This window comes from Aspergillus brunneoviolaceus, assembly GCF_003184695.1.
Source record: "Aspergillus brunneoviolaceus CBS 621.78 unplaced genomic scaffold BO95scaffold_2, whole genome shotgun sequence".
Lineage (NCBI taxonomy): Eukaryota > Fungi > Ascomycota > Eurotiomycetes > Eurotiales > Aspergillaceae > Aspergillus > Aspergillus brunneoviolaceus.
The window spans coordinates 519,714-535,373 of record NW_020290732.1 but is presented as its reverse complement, the minus strand read 5'-3'; the positions used below and the strand labels follow the sequence as shown (position 1 = coordinate 535,373).

At 45.4% G+C, this 15,660-nt stretch overlaps 6 protein-coding genes across 6 annotated transcripts; 4 read left to right on the top strand and 2 right to left on the bottom strand.

The window, feature by feature from the left end:
- Positions 1-1,433: 1,433 nt before the first annotated feature.
- BO95DRAFT_350596 (uncharacterized protein) lies at positions 1,434-2,069 on the top strand (the record flags this gene model as incomplete). The annotated part of the gene is made up of 3 exons (XM_025582046.1): positions 1,434-1,525; positions 1,634-1,804; positions 1,874-2,069. The coding sequence occupies 3 exons, from the start codon at positions 1,434-1,436 to the stop codon at positions 2,067-2,069; spliced, it is 459 nt and encodes a 152-aa protein (XP_025447699.1).
- Positions 2,070-2,531: 462 nt separating this feature from the next.
- On the top strand, positions 2,532-3,661 carry BO95DRAFT_492374 (NAD(P)-binding protein; the record flags this gene model as incomplete). Its single annotated transcript, XM_025590700.1, has 2 exons — positions 2,532-2,757; positions 2,838-3,661. 2 exons carry the CDS (start codon positions 2,532-2,534, stop codon positions 3,659-3,661), a joined length of 1,050 nt encoding a protein of 349 aa, XP_025447698.1.
- Positions 3,662-3,971: 310 nt separating this feature from the next.
- BO95DRAFT_437929 (uncharacterized protein) lies at positions 3,972-4,231 on the top strand. Its single transcript, XM_025585390.1, has one exon. It carries the CDS (start codon positions 3,985-3,987, stop codon positions 4,225-4,227), a length of 243 nt encoding a protein of 80 aa, XP_025447697.1. The 5' UTR covers positions 3,972-3,984; the 3' UTR covers positions 4,228-4,231.
- A 1,415-nt stretch (positions 4,232-5,646) lies between these two features.
- Positions 5,647-8,254, top strand: BO95DRAFT_469952 (MFS general substrate transporter; the record flags this gene model as incomplete). Its single annotated transcript, XM_025589484.1, has 2 exons — positions 5,647-5,754; positions 6,809-8,254. The coding sequence occupies 2 exons, from the start codon at positions 5,647-5,649 to the stop codon at positions 8,252-8,254; spliced, it is 1,554 nt and encodes a 517-aa protein (XP_025447696.1).
- Positions 8,255-9,015: 761 nt separating this feature from the next.
- BO95DRAFT_458528 (uncharacterized protein) lies at positions 9,016-10,346 on the bottom strand (the record flags this gene model as incomplete). Its single annotated transcript, XM_025588557.1, has 3 exons — positions 9,016-9,843; positions 9,919-10,211; positions 10,271-10,346. 3 exons carry the CDS (start codon positions 10,344-10,346, stop codon positions 9,016-9,018), a joined length of 1,197 nt encoding a protein of 398 aa, XP_025447695.1.
- A 941-nt stretch (positions 10,347-11,287) lies between these two features.
- Positions 11,288-11,968, bottom strand: BO95DRAFT_458527 (uncharacterized protein; the record flags this gene model as incomplete). The annotated part of the gene is made up of 3 exons (XM_025588556.1): positions 11,288-11,617; positions 11,746-11,879; positions 11,956-11,968. The coding sequence occupies 3 exons, from the start codon at positions 11,966-11,968 to the stop codon at positions 11,288-11,290; spliced, it is 477 nt and encodes a 158-aa protein (XP_025447694.1).
- Positions 11,969-15,660: the final 3,692 nt, after the last annotated feature.

The window sequence follows — 15,660 nt, the reverse complement described above, 5'->3', positions numbered from 1 at the left end:
AATGGTCCTTGCGATATAACAAATTGGTTTCTGCATTGCGCGATTTATGACACGCAAAATAAAAAGCAATCATGCGGCTACTGGGGCTTGTTCATCCCCTGTTATGCTCAATGCATGTGACTGGTAGAGTATACCTTCTGCAGTATCCTAATATTAGAATATTGCTCACGGGTGGACAGAACAGGACTGTAGGTGTTAGTTTAAGCTATAGTGAGGGTGGAATGTATTTGACTGGAACAATTCTACATAGAAGATGCTTATTACAGGCTATGGCTGGGGTTATGCACCATAGTTGTGCAGTAGATGGCAACAGACAAAGATCCTAGGTACTAATTCGGGGGTTAATGAGATCTGCGTTCCCTATCTTCTCCGCTTTTGATAATGTGTGATGACAGTGCGATGATACGTGAATTGAGTGCTGGCTTCGGAAAGGGTAGGCTAACTCACTGACGGACTACTCGACCGCTGCTACACTGGGCACACCGAAAGCAATAAAAGGGTCCACATAGCTAATGCAATGGTCGGACGGATGTTCAAAGCTGACCAACCTGTTCAATAACATCCCCCCCCAAAGCTGTGGCCGATAAAAAGCAACGGTCTATTGATCGCCTGCTCATTGCAATGATCAGTCAAGCCGGGGCAAAACATGATGCACACAGGCTTACGTCGCCGCGTTGTCCTTTAAATTATCCAACAAGGCGTCCCAGATGTTGAAAAGTCTTTGTCGGGGGGCATCGACCTGCCGTATTTGAAAGTCATGACTCGGCAAGAGACTTGAGCAGATGACAGCGAGGTTGGAAGTAACTCTTTCAACCAGTCCAAATGCTTTTGTGGAAACAGACATGTCGCCACGAGATTCAAGGGTAAAATTTGTTTTCTTGGTAGACCCTGTTGACTTGGGCACATGAATCAATTGGGTAGGAGGAATACGCCCGGCAAGCGGAATCTTCCATTGAAGAATCTAAGGACGGCTTTCTGCCCTGTAGGCTGCTAGCGATAGGGGTGGGTACAGGTGCTCACTTTCAGCATTAGGTGATCATGTCGGTAAATTTGGAGCTCTATCGGCTGATATCCTATCCGGACCATGTCGACGTTATCATCAATCGCTGCAGGAAAAAAAAAACATTCGAATGGACGTATTAGTCAGATATATAGCCTGTGGCTGTCATATATCCACGCACATTCTCATTGTCTCCGTCGGGAGAATAACTATAAAGCCACATTCCTGCGTCTTAGTGAATACCTGATGGGCAGACGAAAAGTGGTCTCATCAATTACGCTCAACGCTCAACTGTGCTGCTCCCTTCCACTCAGTGTGTGTTTGTTCTCATTCCTCTTTCTTACCAATTTTAGACGCCACAACACTGGAGGCGATTGTATACTATAGCGCGGGAACCATTCACTGTAGTTTATACACCCAGCATGTGAGGGAAATGAGTGGCGATGATCGCATAAATACGAGCCGAATTGTTATTATTCCGGGAGCCTTTCTCGGCGCGTTTAATCTTATTGTGCTGTGCATAATGTGAATTATCCTCCCTCCGACCGTAACTTTTGCTCGAGGGCAATACATGCTGCGCGTCATTGCAACTCTTGTTCAAGGAATATACCGTGTAGAAGCTAAAGTGATAAGCCTTGTATTCATGATTTGTCGCCGCCGGGAGATCATGCACGACAGAAAGACGTTAGATCAGACAACAAACCGCTTGGATGTCCTTTTACCCACAAACACCATCGAGCAATGGTTGCCTGCTACAAAGGCCAAAATGAAGTCGTCTGAGGCTACTGGCGAGTATTTTGTCTGGTAGGAGCCATCTTTTACCCCCCCACCCCCTAGAATCTCGGTATGCGGCGATGCTAATGCTTTCTTCAGTGTCGTGTGTTTAGAGCAGGTGGACCGCACGGAGAGGGTTCATGAGCTGCAGTGTCTGCATGTCTTCCATTGGAAGTATTTGAGGGGATGGTATATTCGCGGGCATTATAATTGTCCATTGTATAACCGGCCGTATTTTATAGAGGATAGTGTGTGCACTGCACAACGAGAATGGGTTGATAGTAAGAATAATTGATGGCCTGTTGGCATCATGTATGAACCAATACTCAAGCCTGGAAATCGATAGAAGAGCAATAGAATATATAACCAGCACAGCCAGTCAGACATCGTAGTGTTGTATTTACTCTTGGTCCTAGGATTACGCTAGCAGGGGCAATCTTAAAAAAAAAACAGATTTGGAACTGTTAATCTAATTCACAACAACAAGGCACCGATCTGAGTAATCCATGGCCGAAGAGTTCCTGGTTGAGGTCACATTAACGGGTGCAGGATGTATGGAAAAGGTTCACCATCGGCTATATGAATCATCGCCACAACATTCGTGTGGATCCACCAACAACCTCTTCGACGTCATCGGTTGCAGCGCAACTTTTAAATAACGAACTCGCGACATACAAGCCCCCCTAGCTTTACACAAAACAAAGGCAATTAGATTCGATTTTATTTTTCCGATCCAGCGCAGTTGCCAACGACCACAATGCCCGCCAAAGTATTCCTCACCGGCGCCACGGGCTACATCGGCGGCGACGCCTTGTACCAAATCCACCAGGAACATCCCGATTTCGAGTACGCGCTCCTGATCCGCTCCGAAGCCAAGGCCAAGAAAGTGCAGTCCGCGTACCCCAAAGCCCGCATTGTCATCGGCGGCAATGACGATCTCGAATTACTGGCGCGTGAAGCCGCCTGGGCGGATATCGTCATTCGTACGTCTTTCCTACCGTTCTTCTCGTCGGCTGAAATGCCCTCTTCATACCTTCACCGACGCAGTGCTAACCAGCGACAGACACGGCGGATTCATCCGACCACGCCGACGCGGCGACGGCCATCGCCAAGGGCCTGATCCAGGGCCACTCCGCCTCACGACCCGGATTCTGGCTCCACACCGGGGGCGCGGGAATCCTGACGTACTTTGATTCGGAGGTGAAGAAGACGTTCGGCGAGCACGACGATAAAGTCTTCAATGACTGGGGGGGCGTCGACGAGCTGGTGAACCTCCCCGCCGCGGCATTCCACCGCAATGTGGACGAGATCGTGCTGGAAACGGGCACCAAACATGCCGCTTCGGTCAAAACGGCGCTCCTCTGCCCGCCCACGATCTATGGTCCCGGTCGGGGGCCAATCTCCGGGCGCGGACGGCAGGTGTACGAGCTTGCGTCGTTTATTTTGAAAGAGCAGTACTGTCCTTATATTGGGAAGGGGCTTTCGCGGTGGAATAATGTGCATGTGCATGATTTGAGTCGGGTGTTTGGGCTGCTCGTGCAGGCTGCGTTGGATCCATCCTGCCAACATGATGAGGAGGTCTGGGGCGCGCGTGGGTACTATCTCACGGAGAATGGGGAGCATGTTTGGGGTGAATTGTCGGCGGCCGTTGGAGAAGAGGCGTTTAAACAGAAGTACATTAAGGGGGGCCGGCCGGAGCTGAGGGCCTGGTCGATTGATGAGGCTGTAAAGTCGTCGGCTGGGTTTGAGGCGGCGAGTTGGGGGATGAACTCGCGGGGGTCCGCTGTGCGAGCGAAGAAGGTTCTGGGTTGGAAGCCACAGGGAAGAAGTTTGAGCGAGGAGGTGCCGGATATTGTTCGATCTGAGGCGACGAGGATGGGGCTGTAAGTCATTACTCAGTGACTCAATGAAAGACAGCCTTTAGACAGAATACTTTTGTTGTGGTGTGTTGTGTTGATTTTGTCTATCTTCTAGTAGGACATCTCGAGGGATCATATCTAGTGATAGTGAAGATAAAGTGTGAATGCGTCTAGTCCAGCAGCGCGTTATACTAGATATGGAGTATCGAGAGAGAGAGAGAGAGAGAGAGGTAACTGCAGCTATGGAGTACTCAGGCATCAGGCAAAAACAACTCCGGCGGTAAATCGAACAAACTCTCTAGCATGGGATTCCCGTGCCAAAGATCATCCCCTAGTAAAGACGCATTGGAAATGCCCGTCTCATTTGCGGTCACAGCGTTCATGCCGCCCGCTGCCTCCGCCACACCGACAGCACTCTCGCCTGTCGCCGCCGGCTGCTCCAAACACCGACTCGACAGGTTCTCAAACAGCTGCAGAATAAACGTCCCACAATCCCAAAACTCACTCACTGTCTTTAGCACCATCTGGCAGGAGTTGTGCGCCGTCCGACCCAGCCGCGCAACCATTTTATTCGAGCTCCGCATCCGCTCATAGAACGCCGCCTGCGCGAGGAAGATACCATGGTAGAGCTCATGCGGCACGCTCAGTAACGCCCCTTTGGTTACGAGCATGCACATGACAGTGGTGATATGATCTGCGGCCGTGTCGATGATGTCGTCGACCTCGCGCTGATCGCGACGACGGGGATCCTCTCCGCGCATATGGCCGAGATAAATTAAGATGAGGTGGTGGTTGTATTGGACCGACAAGGCCATGGAGAACGGGTTTGTGGGATCTGGGACCTGGTCGTCCCAGGTTAAAGTCGGGACGAGATGGGCTTTCCACCAGGTGAGCTTTCCGAAGAGGCTGGAAGACGATACGGGCTGTCGGCCGGGGTAGAAGCGGCTGCTAATAATCTCTCGCATGAGCCGGGACAGCTTGGCGGTCTCGATTTGGTATTGGGCGTATCGCTGTGACAAGGAGTCATGCAAGAAGTCCGGGGTCATGGCATCGTGCGCGAAGTCCTCGATGGTTAGTAGGTCTGCGTCGGCTTGGTCGAGGTCAATGCGGAATGGACGTCCGACGAGGGTGCCGCAGATGCTGTCACGGGCGACCAGCGCCCACCATAATCGTCGCATGAGACTTTTGTCTTGGGGTTGCATGTTGGGCACGGCGAGGGTGGAGCGGTGGATTCCCATCGCCTCGGCAATGGTCACTGCCGTGCTGATCCAGGAGTAAAAGTTCCAGTAGGTGTTTGGGCCGCCGCCGTAGAAGGACAGAAGGAATGTGCTCTGCAGGAGGGTGATCTTGTTGGTTTCGTAGCCCATGTCGAAGAGCGCTTTGGCTTTCTTGTAGAAGAACAGACGCGCCTCGGGTCGGGTCTGGAAGCCGAGAAGAGTCACGGCGGACGAGGGCGCGAAGGTCACCGCCATAAAGCTGATGGCGTACATGAGAAGTAACGACAGCTGGTCGTTCTTGTACTGGTAGATCAGTTCCTGGCGATTGACGATCGGGTAGAGCGGGTAGACGTGGTCCAGGAAGACCGACATTAGGGCGTTCAGATGGGCCTTGCCCGGCCGATTGAACACGCCCTTGGCCCGGAGATATTCGAGGTCCTCCGGGAGCATATGTGTCGGTGCTGACGGAGCGGGGGAATCTCCTTGGGTTGTCGGGAAAGGAGGGCCGAGGTGGTGTAATCTCGGCTGCCTGCCGTCCTTGGGGCCACTCAAGACGATGGTGAGGGGGAAGGACTCGCCGAGGTACGTAATCGAGCATTTGTCGATCCAGTCCCGTGCGTTCTCGCGGTTGTTCAAGAAGTGGTCAAACATGGCAGACCACGAGATCTGTTGGTAGGAGGAGGCGTCGCCTGGCGTCGCCGATGGAACCGGGGTCTGAGGAGGCTCACTCGCTGTAAGCCTGCTCTGAGCCTGATTGCTGGAGGCTTCGATGCCGGGCTGATGACGGGCATGGCCGATGCTTCCTGAACTTAACGTGGCCAAATCCGGCGCAGAGGAACCGGTTGCGAAAGGGGCAGCAGCATCGGATCCAGGAGGTAGTATTCCTCCAGGATCGTCAGCCCGCGTCGGATAATTGTCGACAGCAGCCGCGACTCTCCGGCGTGTCTCATCGCTGCGGAATCTTTTCTGACGCAGGGCGCTCCGGGCGTACGTCCCACGTTTCGTTTCCCGGAGCACACAATCCGCGTGGCGACCTCGCACGCAGGGAGTGCACGGCATCTGGTGCATGGCGTCACATTTGATCCGTTTCTCATGGCAATGCGTACATGCCTTTCCAGCTCGCCTGCGCGATCTGGTGGCGTCTGCCATTGCTCATGTCGGCAATACCAGCGCCGATATATGCTCGATGTCATGTTGAGTGCAGCGGAAGGACGGGTAGTTACGGACGGGGTGATGAGTCAGCCATATAAGCGGTGCCAAGCATATAACCGGAAACAAGACCTCTTCGGCTCCTCCTTATACCCGATGTATCGTCACACCATTTGCTGATGGGCAATTTGCCATGTCACTACACGCACTAAAAAATCGCCTGGAACAGCCTAGGGAGAAATATTTACAGCAGGACCTGGTCGAGATAATGGATAAGAATTACTGAGGCGATCCCAGCCCAATGGACGCCATGTGGATAGAAATTATCTTGGTTCCACCCCATTTTGCCTATGTCCCTTACCCATCAGGAAGATAGAAGGTCGATTCTGCCTAATGCGTTGGTCTGGCCTCAGTACCAGGAACCTTTGCCATTTTATAAGAAACAGGCCCCGTGCAGGTTGATAAGCTGACAGTACAAACCAGGAGAGCCTCTCCAAGCGTCTGACTCAACGACCGAGTTTCATTCGTGGCGATCAAGCATGATTCCTCCGGTGGAAGCTGCAGACTGGCAAGCTGGTAAGCCGATGACTACCCTTTGGTTTCTTTCTAGCCCAGACTGATGTTGTTTACCAGGCAAAGGCGTAACTCATGAACCGCCGGTGGAGGCATTCCCCATGGTCGGGGACGGGACAGACACGACCAGTGCGTCAGAGGGGTGTCCAGAAGCCCAGCATCCTGCAGCTCTGGACGTCGAAAATGCTCCCGAGCGGCATACAGAAGAGACTGTAGTGCTTCCTCGTCGCCCACAGGGCGTTCCTCCCGAGCTCAGTGGCTTCACGGGCGAGTTAATATTCATCCTTCTCTGCTCCATGGGCCTGTTCCTCTTCGGCCTCTTCCTCGGAAACGTCATTATCAACCAGGCCGTATTCCCTCACGCGCTCGGGGTGAGCGAAAGCAATACGCCATGGTTGATCGGTTCCTTCCTGCTGGCGAACGGCATCGCCGTGATTGTCTCTGGGTCGCTGGCGGACCTGTCGAACCCGAAGCTTCTCATGGTTCTGGGCTTCGGCTGGCTGGTCATTTGGAATATCGTCGGGGTATTTAGCATCCGTCCCTCATTGCCAGTCCTCTTTTTCGTGGTCCGCGCCATGCAGGGGCTCGCCATTGGCGTCCTACAGTCGACATCGATGAGTCTACTGGGGCGGGTGTACTCGCCTGGGATTCGGAAAACGAGGGTATTTTCAGTCATGTCCGCAATGACGCCCGTAGGTTTCCTCGTCGGCTGTCTGCAAGGCGGAGCGCTCACAGTACACCTGCCCTGGATCTTCGGGAGTAACGCCATAGCCTCCTTCATCTTCGCAGTGGCCTCCTTCTACGGTATCCCTTCGTTTGCCCCGAAGGCTGGTTCCTCCGGTGACCAACTATCTCTCAAACACTTCGACGCCCTCGGCGCCGTTCTCGCTGCCCTGGGCTGCGGGCTGATCATCCTCGGTCTAACGCAAGGCGTCCCCAGTGGCTGGAGCCCATACACTTACTCCCTCATCATCGTGGGAGGGGTCTTTCTAGTTCTATTCTACTTCGCGGAAAGACGCGCATCGCGACCCCTCGTCGATAACCGTCTCTGGACGACCCCCGGATTTCTCCCCCTCGCGATCTCCTATTTCCTCGGATACGGGGCATATGTCGGGGGATGGATGTTCTTCGCCGTGCGATTTCTCCTCACAATCCAGGGCCATGCACCAATCACCGTGGCTCTCTTCTTCATTCCTAATATGGTCTGCGGCATCCTTGCCACCTACATCGTGTCGCAAACGCTTCATCTCGTCCCGGGACACTGGATCCTCATCGCCGGGATGGTCGCCACTACCATGGGTCCGGTCTTCTTCATCCCCCAAACGCCGAATACCATCTACTGGGCGCTGTCGATGCCGGGAATTGCCCTCGTGACCTTCGGACCGGACCTGACATTCGCAGCTGCGTCCATCTTCATCACGTCGAACGTCCCCCGCTCGTTTCAGGGCTCGGCCGGGAGTCTCCTGGTGACGATTCAGAACCTGTCTGCGGCCATTGTAACGGCCATTGGAGATACGATCGGGAAGGAAGTCACCCAAGCGGGCGGTGACGGTTATAGTCTGGACTTGGGTGCTTTACGCGCGATTTGGTGGTTTAGTTTCGCAATCTCGCTGGCGGCGGCGGGGGTTTGTGTGGGGTTTGTACGCATCCCGAGGAGCGAGGAGAAGGACCACGTCGAGTGATTTTCGAGGTGTTTGGAGACGGGGGATTATGAGGATTGCTCGTGGTTCTAACATTGGCGTCTTGTGGTTATTTTTACACGCCAAGTTGAACGTAAGTGTATGGCTCTTCGGCGGAAAGGTTGGTATAGAATAGAAGGATATAGATGCTTCTGTGCGGCTTGATTATATATCCAATCAGGAAAGGATTCACCAGCAACAGAGATGTGGTATTTCAACTGGTGATACCGCGTGGAGAATTGAGTCTTTACGTAATTGACAAGAGTTGCTCGAGCTCTCTTTTTGTCTTAGTCTTTTTTTATTTATAAACCAGTAACTAAGAAAAAGCTTATATTCTACTCGGCCGCATTCAATATGTGGCTTAAATACAACTAAGCGGACGGAAAGCCCTGTTTTCCACACCCTGTGGTCGTATGTGATGATTCCCGGCAGGAGGCCATCTATACGTCTGTGGAAGTGCACAGACGGGGGAGTAGAATGTTGCCGGATCTGTCTCATTGTTCTTTCCTCCTTTAGTATTGATAAGTTGTGACACTTGCGAAAGAGGTGGAAGATGCTTGGATTCTGACTATCTTGGGCCATCTGCGAGGAACTAGCTAAGGCCACCGGTGGGCGGTGAGCAGCAGCCTGGGCGAGGCCGCAGGACCGCCGTCGATAAGCTTTATTATCATTCTCCATTATTCGAGTATATCGGTTAATATTCTTGAAAAGGACTTTCTGATGGCCCCAATGCATGAGCCAGAACGAATAGCAGGTATTTTCAGCTACTCGAGAGGGAATGGTAGGGAGGGAGGAGTGGAAGGCAGAGGTGACAAAGCCGGAGGCTGACGAAGCTCGACGAGGGCACGAAGCCAGCAGTAACAGTCGAGGAAGAGCTCGTGCAGGGCCGTGGTCTTGGAGTTGGAAACGGCAAGAACGACGCAGCGCTCGTTGATCAAGAAGGTCAGACGTCCGTGGACATCCGGGGAGACGGCCATGCCGAGGGCGGTGGCCCAGAGACTAGCCTCAGGGGCGTAGCGGGGGCGCGTGGCCGGATCGGTCTGGGCGATGCTGGTGTTGAGGTCGCGCAGGAGGACGGCGATGGTGTCGGGATGCCAAGGGAGACTGGGATCTGCCAGCGTTCGCAGGAGGGTCATGGAGAGCTGGCAGGGGCGGAGGAAGGAGGTCTCGCTGCTGCTCCAGGTTGACTCCCCGGTCGTGGTGAACTCGACGGTCGGGGGGCCGTTGTCGAGTAGCGCCCAGAGGTTGGAAGACTCGCTGGGTTGCACGAGGGCGTGGAAGAGGTCCTGGATGTGCTCGAGGACGCGCAATAGCTGCGATTGTAGGGTGGGATTGATTCTCGAGCCGCCCCGGCGCAGTCGGGCGAGAGCGAGGCTCGGGAGGCTGTCGGGTAGGGCTTCAGCCGGGCTGACGGGCGCCGGCAGCGCGGAGTCGGTCTGGCCGAAGACGACCATGGGAAGAACCATGTTCATCTCAATCATCTCGGCCAGAATGCCGTCGAATTCTAGTTGCTTGAGTCCCCCTCGCAGTGCTACCATGCGGAGGAGGCCCTGTCGGTGGGCTTCGGTCGCATCCGGGTCTTTTTCAATGGACTAGATATCGACGGGCACTTGAGCGACGGTGTCACGATGCAAAATGGGGATGGGGCCGGTCAACCGAAAACGTACCCCACTTATTACCAGAAGAAGTACAGAGGCTATCGTCGCATCGTCCATTAGGCCCCCATGGACCAGGCGACGGTTCAACAGTCGAATCGTATTGGTCTGATGGTACAGGGTAGCGTAGTTTGTGGTGGTGCCTTGCGTCCCACGCATAGCGTCCATCTCGGCCGAGGCCGTGTAAAGTGTCGTGTGGAACAAACAGGGATCGGTAAGAGCATGGCGAATCCACGAAGATCGCAGATGATAAGCAATGCTGTTTACTTCGACCTGCAGGGCGGCTAGCCCCATCTGCTCCTGAACTAGAGCCAAAGCATAAGCTCACTGTAGCTGCCGGTGCAGGGTCTCTTATCTCACTTACAAAATCGAATGGGGCCCGGGATGTAGGGCTTAGGTTCAATGGGATACGAAGGTTGAAGGTCCAAATCTCGAACCATTGACGCTGACGAGGAGAGATGCGGCGAATTTAGGCGTTGTATTCGAACTAGGTCATCGTAGTTGCAGCACGCATCTAGCCTACAAAGGTTGCCAGTGCAGGCATGGGTGACACGGTCGTGAGGATGAAGCACCGGGCTAGTCGGCGATTTACCTTTTGCAACGGCCACAGGAGGGGTGGGTCTTGTCGCAGGATTTCTTGTGCAGCCGGCATCTGCGACATGACTTGCGACCGCGGAACAAGAATACCTCAGCGGGGACTTGTGACGAATGAAAAACAGCTGTGGGGACGGCGTGCAGCAGTTTTTCATGCCGGATGGGCACAATACTGCCGTAGACCACATTGCCTCCGTACAGGCACTGTTGGGACGATCTGAGAATCCGACGAATTTATCCATTTTAGTTTTCTTTTAGATATAAGACTTTTTCCCCCTCCAGATTTACAATCCTCTTACTTCTTGCATCGCGAGCACGCAGGCATCAGTCGGTCGCATTTCCGTTTCTTGATCCGGCAAGAGAAGCACGACTCGGCTGTATAATCATGATGAGGGGTTGACATGGTCACGTGGAAGGGTTTCGAGTTCTCTCCATCCGTGTTTAAAGGGTCTGCATGCGGGGAGAAAGCGTCCAACTTATATTACCACACTAAGTGATCAGATACGGTCCCCATAATTGCTAAGACAAACGATTCTAGGCCAAGACTCCCATTTGCCATTTACCTTACTAGGTACTGTACAGTACGGATACTATATTCCTTTAAACTGCCTAGTTTCCGGCCAAATCCCCCAGCCGTTCCCATCTCAGTCTCATAGATATTCATTTGGGACACCCACCGCGCCACGTCGCACCGATTGACCCCTAACCCTAACGCCCCGTCACCCACATAACCCTCCACCACCAACCCAGGCCCCTGGTCTTTCAGAAATCCGACTCGAAACAACGTTCACTCTAAGTCTTGAGCATCCTCGTCAAACGCCCGCGCCACCTCGATGAGATTCCGCCATGCGCTGCGCCCCAGGACCCGGAGCATTCCCACCAGCACGCTGCACGGGAGACTGAACCGATCCCGCGGATGGGGGACGCTGAAAGTGCTCAGCGCGAGGCTACGGGAGACATGCAACTCGCGCATCAGCCGGAAGACGCGCCGGTAGAAGTCTGGAAACGGGGTATCTTTCATCGTCATTCCGGACGGGCCCAGCACGGAGACGATGACAGTTTGACCCTGGATTGCGCGATGGAGTTGGGCTTCATCCTGTAGCGTGCCTTCTAGTGCCTGTGTGCTCCGCATAAAGTCATTTGATTAGCCCCGATTCTTTGTAAGCTAGCTGAATTTCCAACGCAGGAAAAGCGAGTAGGGCAAAGGCAGGAAAGGGAAGAATAGAAAGAGCGTGGTTTTCTTACTGTAATCTCAGCGTTCTGGGCGTGGATCGGCAGGATCTGACGGCCATAGATGGTAACTTTCCACCCAGTCCGGAGGGCCTCGGCCACAATCTGTTGGCCCGTGGGGGCTCGACGCACCGAACACCAGCAGCGATCTTGGGTGCGGTGACATCTTCTGCACAGTAGCAAAAATGAAGAATGTCTAATGTGTATGTTATCAACTTTAAGTACGATATATCGCCATGATGTGCCGCGTTCTGTCCCTATTTATGTCTGGTTTTCTTTCCCCTTTATGCGCTTCCCATCGGGTAGCCCTAATCGGCAAAAGCCCGCTAGCGCCGAACGCAAGAGCATCGTCACGGTCTTGGCATCTACATACGGTGCAGTGAGTGCACCAGCTGTTGTTCGATTCTTCTTTACTTCGTTTCTCTTTTGCTGGCAAAGTTAGGATCAAGAGTGGAATATGAAATGGCACTTGCTATTGACACTTACGGTCTATCTGATTTGTTCTATGTCAGCATAGCTGAGTAATCCGGCCACGTGACGCACCGCGTTGCTAAGTTGCTTCCTATATTAGTATGTTAGTTCTAACTACTAAGAGAATTAAGAATATATTCTATATACCTTATCCCTGAGATCTTAAATTGCTGATAGGTTATAAGCCCGGAGCCTCTTTAAGATTCTAGAATACGTGTTATTTATTTTTTTATTTATTAAACTTAAAGCTTTTTATAATTGCCAAGTTCTTTTATTAATAAAATATATTATTGTTACTACTGAAATGCCTGAAATCGCCAAGTTTTTATATATTCTTATTAGCTTGTAGAATTAGTACTTTTAAAACCTCTGTATTAAAGCTTAACTTTAAGTTTATTTAGTCTAGGATATTTTTACTAATAAGACTGCTGATAAAGACGATAAAGATATAATAGAAAAAACTAAAAAAAAATAAGAAATTATAATTATTTTGATTTTGAACTTGCTGTCCGACTTAATTTTTAAATTTTTATTTTATTATACCGATATTAAAGCTCTTTAGCAGTTTTTTTAAAAAAAAATATAATAGTTTTAACAAGACTTAGTTTTTTTAAGATTTTTAAACAGTAATAAAAACTCTTTTAAGTAATTGTCTTAATATTAAAGACTAGAGTGGCTAACGGCCAGGTCAGGTCAGGTTAATTAGAATTTTTATACCTGACCGCCAGGTTATAGCCAGGTTAAAAAAATTTTTATACCTGACCGCGGTATAACTAAAAAACAGACAGTTAATTGTCTTAACTGTTCTTAGTACTAAGATTCTTTTATTATATTTATTTAGGTTCTAGTATAATTAATATATATTTAGATTAAATAGTTATTAACTTAACCATCTTAATTATTATCTAAAAATATACAGAAACAAGCTTTTTAAATTAAAAAATAATAATTAAGAAAAGTATTAGTATCTTTTTTATTTCTATTTAGAAAAATTAATTAAAAAATTCTAGTAATATTAATAAAATTTAGCTTTTTATAAAACTATTGTTTTTACAGTAAGAAATATATATAAATATATATAATTATAGCTTAGTTTGAACTGTATATTTTAGTTATATTATATAATAGTTAAAAAACTATATATTTATTATTAATTAGATTACTAAAAATAAATATATTATTTTTATTTTATTATTTTTTTTATTCCAGCTTAAATAGTTTATTATATTCTTATTTTTTATCTAAAAAAGCTAAATTATCTGTATTATAAATTAAATTTAAAAAAAGATCTGCTGTTAAGTTACAGGCTGATAGATATAAATAATAATAAATAGAATAATAAAATAAATAATAGATTAATAATATTTTAATAACTTATTTTTTTATTTTTAACTAATTACTTAGTTAGACTATTTTTAGATTTATAGACAAGATATAGCTTAAAAAACTATAAAAAAATTTAAAAATAAAAAGATTTTTAAATAAATTTAAAATTATATAATGAATAATTAGAGGCAGCAGGTTCAGTAGATTAAATAGATTAAATAAATTAAATAAATTAAATAGATTAAATAGATTAAATAGATTAAGTAAGTTAAACAGATCGAATAAATTAAGTAGATTAAATAGATTAAGCAGATTAAATAGATTAAATAAATTAAATAAATAAGTCGAAAAAATTAGAACTATATTATAATATTTATATAATACTATTTATATAGTCTTTTTCAGCAACTGTACTTTTTAATAATTATCTAATTAAATATTAAATATTATATTTTTTAGAGGATTCTATAAAAGCCTTTTTTAGATTTTTTTTATTAATATAAGAATAATCTAACTAATTTAATTAATTTAATTTTTATAATTTTGGGCTTAAAATATAATTCCTGTTTATTAAATCTTTTAAAATAAATAAAATATAGCAGGCGCTTTAGCTGTATTTAAAATATAATAAATTATATTTATATAAAAGTATATCTTAAAATAAAATAAACTATTTTTATAGAATTTTCTATTTTTATCTTTTTATATCTATTATTTATAGAGTAGTTTTAAAATTATAAGTTAATTATAGTTATCTAGCTTACTTTTAGAAAATATTATTAAGCTTTTTTTTTATTTTTTAGATTTTTATAAACTATAATAATATTTTAACTAAAATAAGTTTTTTAAACTAGATTTTTTCTTCTTTTCTAAATCTCCAGATTATATGCGTTATAAAAAATCAGAAGATTATTTTATATCCAATTTATAAGAAAAAACTTTCTATTTTCTAAAATTAATAATAAAAAATAATTTTTTTAAAGCCTGTATGCGAGCTTAAAAACTATTATTTTATTTTAATTAAAAAAAGATATTAATAATATAAAATAATTTTTAAAAAAATATATTATTTTTTAATAGAATTTTTTATATCTATTATACTGCATTTTTTTATATTTTATAATATTCGGAAATTAAAAACTTAGAAACTAGTTCTATAAGCTATTATCTTTATAAAAATTATAAAAAAAAATTCTATTAATAATATTTAAGTAAATAATCAACCAGATATTAAATAAAAAGTTATTATAAATATTTACTTATTTTTTAAAAATAAATCTTTTTTAATTATTATTTTTTTTAGACCTCTGTAGTCTATAATAAATAAAACTTTTAGAATTAAATTCTATATTTTATAATTATCTATTATCTACTATTCCGAACTGTCGAGTATATTTAATTTAAATAAATAATTAATTTTATAATTTTATTTTTCTACTAAAAATTAAGTTCTTTTAATTAAATACAGATTAAAAAATATTTTTTAGAATTATTAAAAAATATATATATACAGCTGTTATTAAAGTTTTTAAATATTAAATAAATATTAATTATAATAGTCTATTAAACCAGCTCTAATTAAAAAGTATTTTTTATTTTAACTAAATATTTTTTAATAGAAGATATAAATTATTATAAAGTTTTACTGGATTTTCGACCGGTATTTAGATCTTATATTAATAAAAATCTAATTATAATTATTTTATTAGTTTTATATAAATATAATCTATTTTATTAGTTATTAGATATAATAACTAATAATATTAGTAATAATAGTTTAATATTTAATATAATTTTATTTAAATTTTAAACTTAGCTTAGCCAGAGTATTCAGCTTTATAATATTTTATTTTATTCTAATTTTATAATAATTATTTAAAGCTAATATTATATATTCTGTTTTATTTATATAATTTAGTTTATAGTTAATATTTTTTTATAAAAACTTCGGATTAAAGTCTCAAACAGTACTATTAAATATATATAAAAGATTTATAATAGAAGTTTTAAAGCCTCTTTTAATATTTTAAAAACTTTTAAAAAAATATATTCTAAAAATTATTTATAAAAGACTAATATAAAAAGCTTCTATTATTTATAATAAAAACTATTTAGATTAATTTTTTATAAACA

Coding starts and splice junctions, on each gene's coding strand:
- BO95DRAFT_437929 (XM_025585390.1), top strand. CDS start 3,985: ATGCCCGTCTCATTTGCGGTCACAGCGTTCATGCCGCCCGCTGCCTCC.